Source organism: Protopterus annectens, chromosome 1.part0, assembly GCF_019279795.1.
Source record: "Protopterus annectens isolate FY-2018-M chromosome 1.part0, PAN1.0, whole genome shotgun sequence".
Classification (NCBI taxonomy): Eukaryota; Metazoa; Chordata; order Ceratodontiformes; family Protopteridae; genus Protopterus; species Protopterus annectens.
The window spans coordinates 149,240,893-149,260,072 of NC_056725.1; the positions used below are offsets into that span (position 1 = coordinate 149,240,893).

At 38.4% G+C, this 19,180-nt stretch overlaps 1 protein-coding gene across 3 annotated transcripts in view; it reads right to left on the reverse strand.

The window, feature by feature from the left end:
- PLEKHG1 (pleckstrin homology and RhoGEF domain containing G1) overlaps positions 1–19,180 on the reverse strand; it is a 2,146,741-nt gene that overhangs the window by 653,162 nt on the left and 1,474,399 nt on the right. The window contains exon 1 of one of the 3 annotated variants that reach the window (XM_044090674.1): positions 911–1,162. The exons of the other annotated variants lie outside the window; for them this stretch is intronic. Within the exon in view, the coding sequence (XP_043946609.1) occupies positions 911–920 (10 nt within the window). The 5' untranslated portion in view covers positions 921–1,162. Of the gene's footprint in view, positions 1–910; positions 1,163–19,180 lie in introns of those variants that run through there. 3 annotated transcript variants of the gene reach the window in all.

Genomic DNA, 19,180 nt, shown 5'->3' on the forward strand with positions numbered 1-19,180 from the left:
CTTGCAGCATATTTTGGAGTTTAACTGAAAATACACCTCCAATATCCTGCTGATGTTTTCATCATACATTTGGTTAAGAACTTGCAATTACATAAAAGGAAGACATTACTCGTTTATTAAAAGCAATGCCTCTGCTACCTACAGCCTTTCCTGTGTGTGGATTACGTTCAGACTTAATTGTTGCTTGGAAGTAAAACATAAATGGGTGTAAGGACACTGCTGTAATGGCACAGAGAAAATATTTAGTTTTATTTTGCATTAAATGCTCATGTTATCACAAATGTCACCAGGAAGAGTACCACTTTTTTATCTTTGCTATTGTCTACTAGTGGGGGAGGGGAATATAAGGGACAATAGCAACTGCATCCCATATATTTTGCTGGAGGGTAAGAAGTGGGATGGGCCATGGTGTCATGTTAAAGTTTGAGAGATTACCTGCCTAAATGATAGTCTAACATTACTTCTAAAATGGCTTTACAAACTCATTTAAAGTTAAGAGAGAATAAAATATGATCCACAGATCAGAGGCTTTTCTCTAGCTGACCCAATAATGCATAGGAAGTGCATCATAAAGAAAACAATCTGTACAATGCATATTAGTTTAAAATTAAAGCCACACAATAAAGGCAGAAATTCAACTGAGAATTAATTTTACATTCAAGGCTGAGAAATTAAAGTTCAGCCTCCACCCCTCACCCCAAATAATGTTCCTTAAATGACTGCAGTTCATTTCTTTAAACTGTTCATAATATACACAAAAATATAGTCTGACAAACTGAAAGGAGGGAGTGGGTGTGGAACAGCTAAAGAACAGACTGCCAGCTGCCTGCCGTGTAGGACAAAGCTTACTTTTGTAATTAAATCTTAAACACAAAGTATAAAGAGTTCAGGAAATCCATTCTTCACTTACCAGTGGGCATTATTCTTCGTCCTGTACACCAGAATCAAAGATAACATAGTGACCCAACAAAAGGCAAGGTCTGACAAATAAATCCACACGGACTCCTGCTGCATGTGATATGTTTCAGGCATGTACTGTATAACAGCAGATTTCCTCTCCTCTCGTCCTCTATCATCCTACTCTGAAACAACAGCACTGGTGACGAAGTCAAACAAAACTATCTACTGTACAGCGCCTTTCCTGTTCTACAAAGCAGCTGCAAAATGTCCCTAGAGGAACACATCTATAGCACTTTTAGCTCACCTCCAGTCCATTCCAGGCACAGAAGCTGAATGACATATTCAAGTTATGTACCCTCCCCTGACTTCTGCACCCCCTCCACCAAATTCAACCCCTCCCCCCTTAACAACCAAATTATAAGGAAGATAGAAGTTTAAATGCAGTTTCAGTCATTATGTGCTAGCATACTTTCAGCTAGCAAACACTTTTCATTGTCAAACAATGTTGCACATTCACAGCTAAGTTCCTATGTCCAGCGTAGCTCTGAGAGGCCACTCTGCTTGGATTATGTCACAGAATGCAGCCTGTTACCAGAGCCATTAGCTGGCATGCTCACTTTTCAAATCAGAATCACTCAGGAAACACCGTTTACCATTATTTATTTTACAAAAGTCATACATTAAAGGGCTACTGCCTTTAGTTTTTTGAACATGTGTTTGAGTTCCAGTTAAAATCCTTCATAGAAAAGGCATGTTCAGTAAAACAAGTCTTTGTGATTCACTGATTTACTTGAATTTTTTTTTTGTCCAGAAACTGCTGTAGTACTTGTATTCAGGCATGCATTTGCCTGGGAAGTGATATGATTGTTTACAAACAGCTTCAGGTGACTGGCTGTTCTTCAGTGCCATTGTGTTCATCACAAACACTGTAATGTGTAAGTAATGAGAGATTAACATAAGCACATCTGTTATTTAAAGAGACATATCATATCTTTCACACATCTCCATCTGGATTTTACTCTGATTCTGACATCTGACACCCCCTGAGTTTGCTGTCTCTGACTTCTGGTTGTCTTCCGGGTCAGAAAGCTTGTCCAAGATGCAGCTCATTTTTCCAATGCTGATCATTTTGCAATAAATACACACATCCCAGATTGCTAATACAGAAAATAAACATTGATTTCAACTAACTTCCTTCTTCATTTTGTCTCTTATTCAAACTAGATATTAAAATTGCATGTGGACCATACCTCTCAACCTCTTAGAGCAAGAAATCTGGACAAAGCCATAAACAATGGAGGGGTGGGTGGGGACAATTGCAGAAAAACAGGGATTATGTTTAAATATTGCTCTTACAAACTTAGAAAGCTGAGTGAATAACAAGATTTGTATTATGTGAATTTTCAAATGGGTATGAAGTCTGACATTTAAATGTCTGTCATTGTTTTCTGGCTTCAGTCTTCAATGATTTGCCAATAATTTGCCAGAAAAACCCAACTTTTATGAGGAACAGACCAAAAATATGAGGGAAAAATCTAAACATTTGGTGAAAATTTGGACAGTTGAGAGGCATGGTTGTTGTTGTTGTGTCTTTCAGCTTTTCCCGGTTAGGGGTTGCCACAGTGGAACTCCGGCCCGCTAATGATTGGCAGTAGATTTTTACATGCCGAGTTGCCAGTTCTGACCCACAACCTTCAACGAAGGTACACCCATTCACGCATGTCTCCACACAGAAGACGCTTTAGCTGAGATTCGAACAGGACAACGTCTTATTGTGAGGCATGGTATGGACTTAAAAATCCTATATACAGGGATACATAAATGTACATAAATAATCTGTGTGTGCGTGTGTTTGTTTGTTACATATTGTCTACAGCATTCCAATAACACTTAAATTTTATCATTCATTTTCTGTGAGTGTTCAGTAGTGCTTCTTTGCGTATGTTATATCCATTAAAACAAACAAACAAAACAAAAAACAAGTTTCCTCTTTAAAACAGTCACAGAAGAAAGTACAACTGGGGCCATAAGAAAACAGAATTGGATGTGTCTTGCATGCAGCTTTAAACCTTAAGAAAAAATAATGTGTATTTGGTTACAATTTATATTCTGCTCAGGATTTTGTTCTCTTGAGCTCCATGTGGGTCTAGAGAGACCAATCCTTCTTGTGACCAATCAATTCTAAGTGCTGGAACTTGGAACTTGTACAACTAGCCATTAATGAGTGAAAAAGCCTGAGGATGCCGTGTTACTGTTACTGTGGCAACTAGAATTCTGTAGTCAGTATAACACTGCTGCTATTGCTGTAGCCCCTCAGTCATGGCCACATGCCAAAATAGAAGGTCACAGGCATTCATAACCAGACTGTACCCAACTGCTTCAAGCTGAGGAAACAGAGCAATCACAAATCACTGTCACAGATTACCCTAAATATACAACATTGATTGAATTCTAGACTGGGGAATGGGGCACACTTCGGGAGACAGCTGCTCTTAAGTTTTAAAACGTTTTATCCCAAATAAACACAACTGCCATATGGCCTGCTGACAGAGCTGTACCTCACTATTCACAGTCTCATAAAACAGCTAACCAGGATAGCAAGAGCAGAATTCCAGTTTTCAGTATCTGCCTTGAAGAATCAACTTAAATGCAAGTCAAACTATCAGAACAGAACTCAACAGCTTTGCTAAAGAATCAGAGGCAAGAACAAAAATAAATGAATCAGAACCCTAATGTCTGGGAATTTTTAAAGATTACTCTCCCTTCACTTACAAAATTAACAGAACAAAAGGTTATGCTTTGACATGCATTTTCTGAAGAATATGAAATGCTGATGTCTGACATTATTAATAGACTGTAATCATTGGTGATCTACCAGAAAACCAATTTTTTACATAGGCCAAGGCAGAAATATAGGGTGAAATCAGGGCCAGTTGAGAGTTGGGGTGGATTAGGGACTGATTCCCATCTGCTCTTCAACAAATGTTAAGTGTTTTACAGTCACATACATATAAGCATAAGTACTACTAGCAAACGACAACATCATAACTCAATAGGCTGTCAAGAGATATCTGTTTTCCCATCACCATACACACTTTTTTTTTCACCTTATCATTCTCATTTCAAGCACTATTAATAAGCTCTTTTTTTCCCATCTGACTAGCCACTCACAGAACCCATGCCACAGAAAAAAAAACATGCCTAGTGTGGAAATGGTTCCTTCATTCTGCAGGTTATACCCCATTCTCCCAGCCTCTGTCTTTCCATCCCAGCTACATGCCTTCACACTTCTGACTTATTGATATTTTTTGCCCAAATTAAGTTCACCCAACCCTTTTCAGTTTAAATAAGAAGTTAAAGTGAAAATAACTTCAGCCATCTCATTTTCCCTCTGTTTGTGCTTTTTACATTCTAATACTAACTTTACACTCCTATTCTTCCAATGGCCTCCGCAAATGCACACTCATCTCCATCTATGGAAATTACCACTGAATCCCTAGACTCACCACCCCCAATAATACGGCCTTGGATTCTGTTAGCCTTAGTCACCGATATTCTCATGCTGTTCCTGTTGACTTTGTGTTGTATAACACTAAACATTCAAATCCATTAGCATCTCTGACAATAATCTTCACCCTCCTTAGCTCTATTTCCACATATGGACTACCAAAAACTTAGGAGACCATCCCGCATTGTCCTTCATTAAAACCCAGCTGCCATTTATCAGCTCAATCCACCAAACAATACAAATCCCCTGCCTTCCCTTTTCAGAACGTACATCTTCATGCACAGAAGCCCCACCTCAATATTATCTTCAGACATCCCTTTGTGCTCCTTTATAGACACAGTAATATCCAGCACATAAACATTAAGCAAAACTGGTCTCAATATGAATCCTGTAGAGCCCCACTTATCACCCCTTCTTCTTGGATTGCAATTGCTTCTGTCACAGTTATTTTCGGTGTCTTATCCACCAAACACTCCACATTTCACAAACCTAATGCTGTCCATTAGACTCCTATGAAGTACATAATCTAAAGCCCTAATAAATTCCAAATGCACCTCATGCACCGAATTCTGCTACATGACTGCAGCAGTCAGTCAATAACGGGTATTACATCTTGGATGAAAAGTTCGACAACCCAGACGCTTCAAAACTTTTATTAAGTAATCTTAACTTCATGTAAAGTAACAGAGGCAATATGACAAATCACTTTTCTAGTTAAAATAATCATCTGCAAAATACAATTTCATGTAAAATCTGTAAAATGGAGCTTCCTAGTATATTACACAATAGCATCCATGTCATTCCATTCAAGGATTTGTCAGCACTGCAGGTCAGCCACAACCAATGAAATAAACTGAATCAGTCCTATGATATTTAGTCCACTGAATCACTATTCTCACTCTGGCCATGGCATTTTCCATAACATGTTATGACTCTTTAGCAGCAACATAGTGGCACAATAAATCCATTGGCTCCCTATTGAAATGTAGGCACTCGAAATGTCAGGTGCTGACACGTAGGGGGGGTTGAAAATTCTGGAGAACACTGAATACAAAACATCACTCTTCTCCTTTAAACTTCTTTTTTAGAGGGGGAGAAGCCCCCTGCACTCTCCAATGTGTGGTACAAGCCCCCCACCCCCAAATTTATATATACTAACTCAGAAACTGCCATACCTCAGAAAAAGGAAATATTTTGAATAATGTAATGTAATTATGTGATAATGAAACCAAATCCCCGAGAGCCACACCCTCTAGGGATCTAAACCTCACCAAAACGATAAATATGACATGCTGGAGGGATAGATTCCTGTCCCAGCTAACACTCTTCAAGAGAAACCTTGACGAGTGGATGGGAAACAGAAAATTTACCCCAGGGATCACTGCAGTGGCTCTGCTGGACAGAGACACAGGGAACTAATAGCTCTGCTGGACAGAGGCACAGGGAACTAATCTAAGGGGGCGTTGAAAGGCAACACATTCTGGCTAGGCTTATAGATGCCCTTGGGCAGATAGCCTAGTACTTACCTATGAACCTATGTCCATCTCAGACTTGGTATATGCAAATCCTATTTTCAGACAGTGTCTGTGTTTTAGGACATGCTATAGCATGTCCTGATATTTCAAATGGTTACCAAAACCACTATCTCATAATCAGGTACTGTCATTACTTGGACTGAATTCACATTACAGACATACAGAAGTGAACAAATATTACAACATCCTGTCCGACTCCCTTTGCCCTCTAAGGATTACAATACATAACAGCACCAAACAGGTACATATATACACTCATCTGCTAGTGACACTTGATTTGAACCTATACCATTACTAACAAAAGCATATCCCAGCTTTGGCACTTGGCAGTGTTACAAGGTGGTAACCCTACAAAGCTCACTCAGCCCCATCCACCACACGCAGTGCACCATTACTTACCACATGCCAGCTGCATCACACACACTTACCTGAGCACATCTGTGTCATGCTGCACTCTCCTGCATATTTGAACTTAAAAACATTTGCTGGCTTGGATTACTTGTGATCACTCTATTACTGCAGAAGTGATCTTTAAATTATATTACAGCATTTTAATCTGATTGAGTGACTAGTGTTGTTTGCTGAGGTATTTCCAATGTTTAAGAACAGTTCCTGAACTTTTACTTTGTGAGAGAAAGGAAATCTAATGTTCTGATAGTGTATTTGCTTGTAGCTTGCTAAAGTTATGGTTGGATGTGCACCCTACTGTGTGTTTTATTTTCTGCTGCACTGTGAGGCTTTGTACTTACATGAGTGGAGCTGCACCACACTCCATATCTGAACTGAAAAAACATTGCTGGACTGGACTACTTTGATTCCTGTACCACCTGAGAAGTGACTGTTCAAACCATGTTTACTATATTTAAAGCTAATAAAGTCACTAATGCTGCTCACAATCATTTTCTGGACTTGGGTATCGTGAGAAAAGGGAACACTCCAGTGTTATAAAAGTGCATTTGCTGATAGTTTGTTAGCACTCTTAGTTCTGCAGCATTGTGTGGTATGCACTTATTTGAGTGGTGTGTTTTATTTCTGCAGCATTGTGTGGTATGCACTTATTTGAGTGGTGTGTTTTATTTCTGCGACATTGTGCGGTATGCACTTACTTGAGTGGTGTGCTTTATTTCTGCGGCATTGTGCGATATGCACTTATTTGAGTGGTGCATTTCATTTGTGCGACATTCTGCGGTATGCACTTATTTGAGTGGTATGCTTTATTTCCGCAGCATTGTGTGATGTGCACTTATTTGAGTGGTGCAGTACAAGCAACACCATAGTAACACACACTAAACCACCACCACCAGTGGGCTCCTGGATAATATATTACCATAGAACTATTCCAAAAAGGAGTCGTTTTCATTTCCCACTATCGTGCTTTAAATTGCACTATTCATCAATGTCCTGTGCAGATTGTCTATGGTTATAAATTATATTTTCCTTCTTCTAAAAAGGACAAATAAATCTCTTACACTGTAAACATTCAAAGTTTAGTAGCATACAAACACTTACCTGCTACTCAAATGTCAGCAGTCCTACTAATAAAATCAACATGGGTCACCTAAATTGCATGTCCGAGCCCTTACGGCTACCAGGCAGTGCTACACCAAATACCAATATTTTAGTTGACCTCACAGTGAGGAACACTGATGCTTCACTCACAAGAATAAGCAAAGACAGAGTGAAGGCTAGGTGCATCACGGGTGCCACAATTCATGATGTCAATAGGGCACTCAAGTCTCTTCAGCCCAAGTATGAATAGAATATGGTCATTGATCATATGGGTATGAATGGCTTATATTGCACTTCCTTGGAACATATGAAGAGGGACATTGTTGAGCTCTGTGAGCACGTTTCTGAACCTGGCATGCAACCAGTCTTTAGCTGTACACTGCCATTACTGCTAAAGATACCACAATACAAACAGAAGATAATTAATTTCATCAATTAGTATTCCAGGGCAATCCAGTGTGTGTTACAGCTTGGAAGGAGACAGCGCGCAGACCTAGCAGTTTCATCAGGGTTGGTCTGCATCTCTCCCCAAAGGGCTTCCACATATTGGCTTGATGTTCTCTGCCCCAAACTGCTGCTGTTAGACAGAGTCAGTCTCCTACTTCTGCCAACCTAACACCTACACTTAAAGCCTAAGCAAATTACCTACATTACAGACCTTCCTCATCCTCGAAAGCAAATATCTGCTTAGTCACAAAACATGATCCTAATGTAGAGAAAACTCTCTTTCTGTACCCAGTTTTAATGCCTACTTCTCCTTTACAGCCTCTTGTCACTGGTGGGAGTGCTTCAGTTTTTAGACATAATTCCACCACCTCAAATCTACACCAGCATGATGAAGACCTAGAACATGTACATACCTTGGTATCTACAGGTACATCCACCTTTCAGACCATGGCCAACTACAGAACACTACCACAATGCCCACATCCATGAAAGCTACCATAAAGTAGAATCCCCTAACCATTGAACCTAGCACAATCAGTCTAGGGAACTTCAACCTGGCAAACATACAACACAAACAGCAAATATGCACAACAGATATCAATACCATTTTCTCCCTATCCCCTATTAGGGACTCAACCCTTCTAGATGAGGCTCTCAGAAACTTGGCATAATTACACCCTGCAACTGTAGTTACCCCCACCATGCCATACTATTTTCCATTACAGCCCAGAGATTGTTTCACTCAAATTCTACTGTCTTCAGAGACTTATGCAAGGTACAACTTCCTAGTGCTATTTGCCAGCTTTGTGAAATTTAAAAATCTCTTAGCATACGAGGACCCCATAACTAAAATAATCATGTTTACAAGGGATATCTGTCTTCAGTTGTCTCAGATGTGATGCCAGGTTCAGAAGTAAACACATCTGATGGAACCTCACCATTACCAAATTCTTCAATAGCAGTAAAAACTTCAGGACACAAAAATAAGCTCAGAATTACAAGAGTAAATATGGAATAAAGGAAAAAGTATAGTACCAAAAGGGCCAAATATGAACTGAATATTGTTACTGCCTCCAAAGATAACCACAGAGCCATATTCTTTTTTGTCAGGAATCTCAGGAGCAATACTCAGCACTGTACTGACTTGATATCAGATGGCACTACTGAATTAGATCCAGAGGTTAATGTGAATATATCTATGGATAATTCTGGGTCTATATTACAACGTTGAACTCACAGGAGATGTTCACTGTGAAGTTCGAAACTCAATAATTACGAAAACACAAACAGCGTTTTTTTTACCAGGAAAAAAAAATCACTGTTCCGTTACAAAAAAACAAAAAAACGAAAAAAAAAAAAAAAACACTTACACTTTAAACTTAAACTAAAGTTAGGGGCTGTGCCCCCCTACACCCCCTACTTAAACATACCAACTCCAAGATAGCACCACAGTGGAGGAAACAGCAAAGCCCCAAAAACAGCCCACCGATTTTTTTTTTCCTGGGAAAAAAAAATATGTGTGCCGTGCCTTCGCTATTTTCGTATTTCGGACCTTTGGGTTCGATATTACAACATTCAAACTCCTGTGAGTTTGACGTTGTAATACAGACCCGATAATTTTATCTTAAACCTCTCCTCTCTATTCCCTCCGTGCTTTCCATCCTACAACATCCAACCAGCATCCATCCTTCATGACAATCACAGAACAAGTATGGGATTCTCCTTTCAAAACAAAGAACATCAGCTCTATGGATTCTATGAACATACCAGGCTTTCTCTTGTTATGAAACGCTATCCCACTTACTCCTGAAGCCTGGGGGATAGCTGTGATGGTCCCTTTCCACAAGGGTCGACCAGCCACTGAGCTGGGGAACTACAGACCAATTATCCTCAACAGTCTCATATGTAAGGCAATCAGATTTATCATTGTGGCATACATAAACAAGGATATTGTTGGGTTACAATCCTTAAACCAAAACTAAGGTGGTTTGCAAACAGCAGATCCTGTATACTTAATCCAGTGAACTTCTTTGAAAGAGTCACAAAGGCACCAAAATTCACCTATCTGTACTTAGCCAAAGATTTTAATGCTATCCCATATTCTGGAATCATTGATAAACTGACCCAACAAAATACTAACCCCTATGTACCTTGATGGATAGCAGTTAGTAATACTGTCAAAAGAGAGAACCCAATCCATTATGGTAGAAGGCACACTTTCCCCAGATGGTCTTGTCATCAGTGGGATCCCCCAGGGGGATTCTGGGACTGTTAATTTTTGACTTATACTTCACAGACATTAAGGCACACATCAAGAGCCTCTGGCTGACCAATTATGTCAATGACTACAAATTTGGAGCTGACGTAAATACCCCAGAAGACATCCAAATCCTCTAAAATGGGCTTACCTATACAAATTCATTGGATCATGTATTAAAACTCAGAACTAAAAAATGTACCACTGTACTCATCGGGAAATAGGAACACCCCTGCAACTGCAACACAAATGACATCCTTCTCAAAACTGATACCATGACTAGAGACGTAGGCACATTTGAGAACAATGAAATCTACTTTGACGAAAAACCATCCTTTTAATTTGCCCAGCTAATTACAACAGAAATATCCCCACAATCCAAGTAAGTTATAGTACCCCTCTACTCCTTTTGGCATATATTTATCCAACCATATGGCTCAATAAGGAAAATTACACTTTTCCTCACAAAAACTTTTCAAGTGTGAGCTCCCTATGATATGGCATCTATCCAAATGCTCTCTTACCAGTATTTTTTTCTTACTGGCTTCCCTCTGGTAACCTCTGCCTGGCCTACAAGGAGGTAAATGATCTGCTTGTATGTAGAACTGCAAACACCACAAATACCTGCTCTTGAGAACTAAATCTACACTGTAATATAAATAGGACCTGTAAGCAAGCTAGATCCAAAGGATCACCTGTCTTTACGGTAAACTTATACACCACTTCAGGCAAAGTAAATCTATTGCACTCTAAGCCTAACATAGACAATTGGACAGGTGAACATAAACTCGCCACAGATCAAGCCACTGAAATCCTTGTGGAGAGGGGTAGTAAGTAGCTAGACTCCTAATGATCTTTTTGATCCTTTGACTAATACAAACTAAAATTACTGTTAAGACAGTTGTCTCCTCCCTTTGTGCAGCTGTCTCCTCTTACAGATGAGACTACAAAAACAGGATCCTCTGCTGGACTCTCCCTGGTATTCCTGGCTGAAACTAAAAAACTTCTGTTGCTATTATACTTATTAACGACAGTATTTAGCATTATCACTCACTCATATCGTAGTTAACTGGTTGAACCTGAGAACATAACTACTACTTATCCAGTAAATGAGCACCTACAGCTTTCTTTACCACTAATGTCTGAAACACCAGTTGGGAACCACACAACAGTATTCTGGCTGTTAATATTCTGGCTAAGTACCGAGTTAATGAAGTAAGTGCTGACAACAGTTAAAGATCCTTCATAGTTACAGGTATGTCACCTTTCTGGTGCAGTGACAACCACTTGGTGAAGGACAGTTGGTAGATTAACAAGAATACGCACAACCACAGAGCTGGGGGTGTCACTGTATTGTAGCACAACATGTGCTGATGTTTATATACTGCTGATGGAGGATGGGCATGGATGGCTCTAGTCAGTCCACCTTACATAAAGGATAGTGCCACCAGCATAAAGGGTCAGGTTCCTACTTGGTCACATGCAACCAGAGCAGAAAAACAACATGCCTTTTGTCCACTATCTGATGCAGCAGGATGAAGCCTTGTGACTCACATGGCCAGAAGCTGACTAGTGGATCAGGTGCTTAGTTGTTAGACAGGCCATTCAGGTATGGGAATGGATAAGCAATGCCGGCCTGACATCCTGGAATGAGGCATACATCTAGGTTTTGTAATGAACTGAAACATAGCTTAGACTGAATACATGATGAAAAAGCCAGTAACTATCAGGTCATGGTTCGGGGCTTGCACACTCCTGTATTGTGGATAGAACCCATCAGCTGTAGTAGGGGACTGACGGATTACTGTTCAACAGAAAACTTAGCGTTGCCAGCTCTTATTCCAAAAGGGGAATAAATGGAACCATTGGGTCACGGGATGGATGATGCTTTGCAGGCAGACATTAAGAAAGCCTGTCCTTAAGAAAAAATTATTGCAGTAAAAGGGGTTTTCACTAAACAAATTTATTCAGGAGATAATATGTCTGCTAAAAAGTATGTTGTATGCATGGTACAGTAAGGTCGCCTATAAGAAACAGACACACAACCATTGAACAGCATACCTGCTGATTTAAACCATCTGAAAAACAAAAACACTCAACTTCTGAGTGAAAGTCTGAAAAAAAAAGGATTTTTTAAACCCACTTCCCCAAATCTGTTCCTAAATATACTAAACTCCATAGATGTACAACCATGAGAGAAAGAGAAAAAGAAAAGACTGATGAAGAGCTAATAAGTACTGCGTTCTAATAAGTACTGCGTTCTAATAAGTACTGTGTTCTAATAAGTACTGTGTTCTAATAAGTACTGCGTTCTCACTATATAATAGACAATATTTAAACCAATTTAAAAATGTTCATATTGGTGAACTGAGACTGGGGAGAATTGCATTCACTGCGACTCTCAGCACGTAATTGAAAATGTACCAGTTACATTATGGCACTGCCAGAAGATGAAGGTTGATATAATTGTTTGTATAGTTTATATTTACTCTGGTAGAGCACTGTTCCTAATTGACCTATTTTAGACTCATCCCAGGAAAACACAAGCATGACGTACATCCTTACATGAGTTGTAAAAAAGTAATGACTGGTCAGCCTTAAACAGTCAAGAAAAACAGCAACTTACATTAATTACTGATATGGGTGACAAGTCATGAAATGTGCTGAGGGCACTTGGAAAGTTCTCTGGTACCCATTCCACCAGGGCAACTTACTACAGTCCAGTTGAACTAGGTGCTTAAAAGTACTGTAGAGAAGAATGATTCCTAGCAACGGTTACATTTCTGCAGGTAAAGAATGAAGAAGAATATCTGCTTCTGAGTAAGAGATGGTTCTGTCACAACTCTACTTAAGGCAGGAGACACTCCTCAGAGCAGCAGATGCTGTAAGTCACATGATGCAAGCTAACAGGTATGCCATTTCCAGCCACAGCATACACCCAGACATGACATGTTAAAACCTGCATTTTAATCGCTTCCCGATGCCCACAGTACCTACAGTGCACCACAACAGCTGAGTTGGCAAGGATGACTCAGACATGAAAGTGAAATGGTTAGTAATTAATTATAAGTAAAACATCATCGAAAAATAGTTAACACGTCAATGCTGAACATTTACATGGAGAAGAGAAGAAATTTTTTGAATCAGTTTTCAGGATTAATCCATTAGGAGCAGAACACCAGCAAACCCAAAGCTTTATCTATCAAGTCCACCATCACACGCACACAGAAGTTGTCAGAATAAAAAGTGTGAAGTCCACCCTCACAAGTCCAAATACTGACGTTTTTGATGGTCTGCATTGCAGGATCCACAACATCATCTTGAAATACATTGGTAGTGTATAGACAAACAAATAAAACTGCACAACTGTAGAAATAAAGGTGTGGGGCCACTATCCCCAACGCAATAAAAGGAAGGAGGATGCAGTAATACAGTCAATGATCATGAACTCAATTCAATCTAAATGTTCTGCACAGTTTTGCTTCTAAAAAGTGACATTTTAAACATGTTTAAGTTAGTCCAGTTTGTGCATAGATGGAGGAATATAGGCTGAGGTAAGGCAATGCTATACAAGGACCTTTTCCACACAGTGTCTCTGAGTGAAAGGTTCCTAAATGTAAATGTGACAAATTCAAAGAATAAAAGCACAGACAACTGATTTAATATGCAGCAGGCAGGTTTCAAACGCACTGCACTGCAATGCTCTTTTTGAATGACAGTATGCATAGCTGTGTAGATGGGTCAGTATGAAACAAGATTTCATTAAGTGCTAAGCCTTTATAGTACTGAAATGCAGTGCTGTTACATCTGGTGCCAAGATTTTTTTTAAATCCCATGTCAACCCAGTGGCAATTTAGGAAATAAACAAAGACAAGTTCCATATTTATAGGTTTGAATATTCAGCAGAATTAGCTAAACACTTCCTTGTAAATAAAAACAAGTGCCCAAGCACACATACACACAAATCTCTCAACCGTGCAGATTTTTGCTGAATTCATATTTTTGCCTCCTACTTTTAGTCAGTCCCTTGTAAAATGTATGGCTTTCTGGCATATCATTTGGGAATGATGTCTGGGCAGTGCAAAAATCAACCACCGATGAGATCAGAAAAACAATGACTGGAAGGGGGTGTGTGTGGGTGTGGATGACAGGTGCATGCACAAAGAGAACTAAAACATTATTATGAATGACATTTACTTTACTTGACCACAGTGAAAGATGAAGGAATACAGAGTCAAAATACAGCAACTGCAGGTTGAGTAATCACTAGACAATCAAGCAGTGTAGTGTGTGTATGTGTGTGTGTGTGCACGCGTGCATGTTAAACAAGAAGAATGAATTACAACGACAGAACTTCATTCACTTGATCACAGACAACCATAACAAGTTTACCCAGTCAGAAAGTGATTAGTCTGCATGTGGAGAATTATCTGTACATGAAAACAGCTACCTTACTGACACTTGAACACAGCTGATCATAGCAGTGGGATGAGACTGTGTGTGTGTGTGTGTGTGTGTGTGTGTGTGTGTGTGTGTGTGTGTGTGTGTGTGTGTGTGTGTGTGTGTGTGAGCGCATCTGTGCACGTATAACAAGATGAATAAATTACAGCATCTTAAACCTCTGCCTCTCATTCGATCACAGATAAATGATCATGACTGAGTTGAGGAACATGTGTGCACGTAAGTGTGCAAACAAAACAAAAAGTAGTGTTGCTTTATCTTGAATGCAGCAAAACATCAGACGTGTCACAAATAAAAAATGTGGTTAATCTTGGGGTTAGGGGGATAAAGGATTGGTAATATGTAAAAGCAAAAAAAAAATTTAGAAGAAAATATAATCATGGCAATACAATGAAAGGGTAACAAAATAATGTCATATGGAGCAAAGTCAAAATGGAGAATTGCAAAAAGGGGAAGAATCCAAGTATGGCATGGATAGATTACAAAAAAGCATTTGATAGTATCTCACATTCATGGATAAAAGAGTGCTTAAAGATGGATAAGATGCACTCTACACTGATCGACATGTTACAGTGACCATGAAACAATGGCAGACCATTTTGCAGCTTAGCCATGATAAGGACAAATTATTATCCCAGGCATAAAACAAGAAAACTGCTTCACGCTAATGAAACTATATATAAAAATAAGTCTAAACCAAGATTATATATATTCCTCATTCTGAAGAAGGTATGGACCTCCTCAAAATTGATTACATGTACAGATCTGCAATTGTAGGACCACATACGTATCTACTAATGTCCAGATCCTACAGAGAACAAATCTAACATGACTTCTCTGCTGAGTTTAGCAGATGCATATCGGTGTCAATTGAGGAATGAAACAAAACCAGAAGTAGACAAAAATCACACAGTAACTGAATGTGCCAAAAAACACAAGCAAAAATATGAGCAGGATCAGATGAGATAGCAAGAAATTGTATAACCACAAACCAGAAATAAGAAAATAAAATACGACCAGCCACAAATACCGCAATAAATTTATTATTACAGACAAAAACTTTTCTCTCTGACGTCTCGGCTAAAAAGCCTTCAAGGAGTAAAAAAAGCATCTAAAAAACTTATTTAAATACTATAAAACATAATACATTTAAGTAACTAAACAATTAAATCAACAACCTCCAATTTAGCTCTTCATTTAACTCACATGGGGAAAGCGTGTTAAACTTAAGAATATATGCTGTTTCCTTAAACTGAAGCAGTTTTTTAAGATTATTGTTGTCATATACTGACACATTTATTTTCTCTAAAATAGTACCCTGTAGCTCTTCATTATTACTATTATGAAATTCATAAAAATGTGTTGCAAAAGAACTCTCTAATTTGTGATTGTAAATGTCTCTTGCATGCTCCAACAGCCTTACTTTAAAGGCCCTCTTCGTTTCTCCTATATAAAATAGGTTACAAGGGCATTTAAGAGCATACACTACACCCACAGTATCACAAGAGAAATTATTCCAAGTTTGGAATGGAATATTATTTATAGTAGGAAAACTTTTAACTATAAATTTACATGCTTTACACTTATTGCAACAAGTAGTTCCTACCAGATAAAAATTACGTAATATATTATTAGTTGGCAAACAAAATCTACCTTTAACTAAAAAAATATGAATATTTCTCCCCCGTTTTTCAACCAGCATAAATATTTCCAATGATATTTTACCTGTTCTATGACTACATCACTAAAACATCCTAAGGTAGTCACAAAATAAATCATCTCTTTACCGTCTCTACTCCCAATAGTTGAAGGGGCTACAACATATCTATTACTACAATAATGCCCTGTAGTTAAAACATTATATAATTTACTCCAACTCTTTTCAAGAAGGGTATAATTGTAGCCCCTGCTATTGAACATACTTACATTAGTTCCTATTTCCCATCTAAAATAATCAATGAGATGATGAGATAGCAAGAAATGTCTGAAAGCTGCAAGTACAGAAAACTCCTGATACAACCTCATGTCAATCAGGATTTGACCCAGGAATGGTTAAGGAGGGGTTAATTCAAATTAAAAGATGAAAGGTTAATATTAGTGGCCCAGGACAGTGGACTACAGAACTGGAAAGAGTTACAAATCTTGTTGCTGGGTGGGATATACTAATGGCAGAGGGCCTGTATACTTAAAGGCATAATAATCTGGCAAGGCAGTTTCACTGGAGATTGTGCAAACTTTACAATACTGAAGTAGCTTAGAAGCATTGGATTCATGAGCTGCAAAGCATAAGAAAGAATGACAAATTTTAACATGCAATGAGATTACCCATTACTAACAGTTCAAAAAATACATGCGAGAAAACCAGATACATTACTCCATGAAAAGAAGACAAAAGCAGCATTGTTCATTGAAATTGCTACACCCAGTAATTAGTGTCTGAAGTACAGAGAACAGAAAATTATAAAATATCACGATTTGTAGGGAGAAATTAGACAGTTCTAATAGTAGTAGGAGCAATGGGTCTCTAAAAAAGAATTTACAGTCTTATTTAGATATGCTACAGATACACGTAACTCCATATGAATTGCAGGAGTCGTTACTTCAGGGCACAATGTGGGTGCTACGAAGAGCACTTTTGGCTAATATCAAAGATTGAAACAATACTCATTTCATTAATTTAATTATACTTAGACGTAGAGATGGGGTCTGTTTTCATCATGGTATTAGACACCTAAACAACTTGGAGAAATTAAAATGGTACAAAACTATTTATTACAGTGCTACATCTGTGTTATTACACTGTATGCCAAGTATTACACACTTTACTAGGAATATTAACCTGTTCTATTTATCTGGTTACTTTTTATATGAATATCTCTCTCTCTCTCTCTCTCTCTCTATATATATATATATATATATATATATATATACATTTAATTAGTTATCGAATTGTCTGACTGCCCGAGTGACTTATTGATTGTTCAGCAGACTCTATCACTTAATATGCAGACTACAGAAAACATACCTGTTCACTACAAGCTGTTAATCACTCCCCCAAATCTGCATCAAAATGAAGGGCCCATGACTCTGAATCAGGAAGTACCTATCTAGACACTCAGCACATATAAAATACAAATACAAGTTTATTAAACTTAATAAATTTAACCCTGGTGAAGAAATTAATATAAAAACTATATAACTTGGAACCATGAAATCTAATTTATATGACAAAATAATAATTACCACAAAAAGAAACAGTTAAAACACCTTTGCACACGATCTTTAAAATTAGCCACTGACTAGAGTGGTTCGATTAAGAAAATGATTAAGACCTTTACCTCTGAGAAGCAGGGTTCAGGGTTAAATCCTGACCTCATACTATCATCATGTCTGTGTGGGCTTTTTATAGACTCTCTGATTTCAACTAACATAGTAAAACATACTACATGCAGATAGAGTACACTGGGATTTTCCTTTTGAAGTACTTAATGCAACGTGATTTCCTCAAAAATGGGTACAACCTTTTGCATGAGCTCTACAAGAAGGCTTATGTTACACAAAGTTTCAGCAAGACTCTCTCAACATGTTGCACTGTTTAGAGGAACATGATGTTTCCCCATATTTGCAATTTGCATTGCACCACTGGTTGGGGTGATAAGGATCGTGGACAGTCAAAGATATAATTAAGGTAGTCTGGGACTTAAGTTATGCCTATATGCTAATGACACGTTGATAACTTTAGGCCACCCTCAAGAAGATACACAAGTTATTTGCATTACTGAATGATGTTAGAAGGATCTCAGGATACATATTTAAGCAAACAAAATGAATGCACTTAACACAAATTTTAATCCAGAATATCATCTTAAGGTCACTTTCTCCTATTTATGGGATTAGAACAAAATAAAATACCTAGGGATATGACTTGTCAAACAATGGACTTATTGATGATGTCATGTTTAGATGTATTGGCAAGGGCAGAGAAATATTTTCATAAACAGAGAAAGATCTGGGCTAGCATGTTCAGACAGTGCCATTTTTTGTTTTAGCACAATGGCTTTATCTGGTTCAAGCTTTTTGCAGGTCACTCACAAAGGAGAACCTTCAGAAGTTCAACAGCGGTATGAGAAATTGTGTGTGGGATGGACCAAGATCTTGTGTGGCCCAGTATAAGTTAATGCTGCCTGTGCAGCAGGGGGGCCTTGGGTGCCCTGGAAGTAGCTAGATACTAGAAAGTAGTTTGCCTTGCTAACTTTATTAAACAGTCCTGAAATTACCAGGCAATATGGAAAAGATGGATTAATGAGAAAATGGGGAAGTATAACATAGCGGCTAGGCAGACTAGCAATATAGGATGAAATGAAGAAGGCATTAGGGCAGGACTGAGATGGGAAATACCCCCCTGGTACCAGATATTGTGAGAGGGTGGGGTCTTGCACTGGTAAAAGGCATGCAAAACTTTAGCATTCCACCCATTAGACAATTAAATTATGTTATATTTAAGGATAGGCAAGTGGGATACAATGGTATGGAGTACAAAGAGGCAAGGTACCTGATTTGATC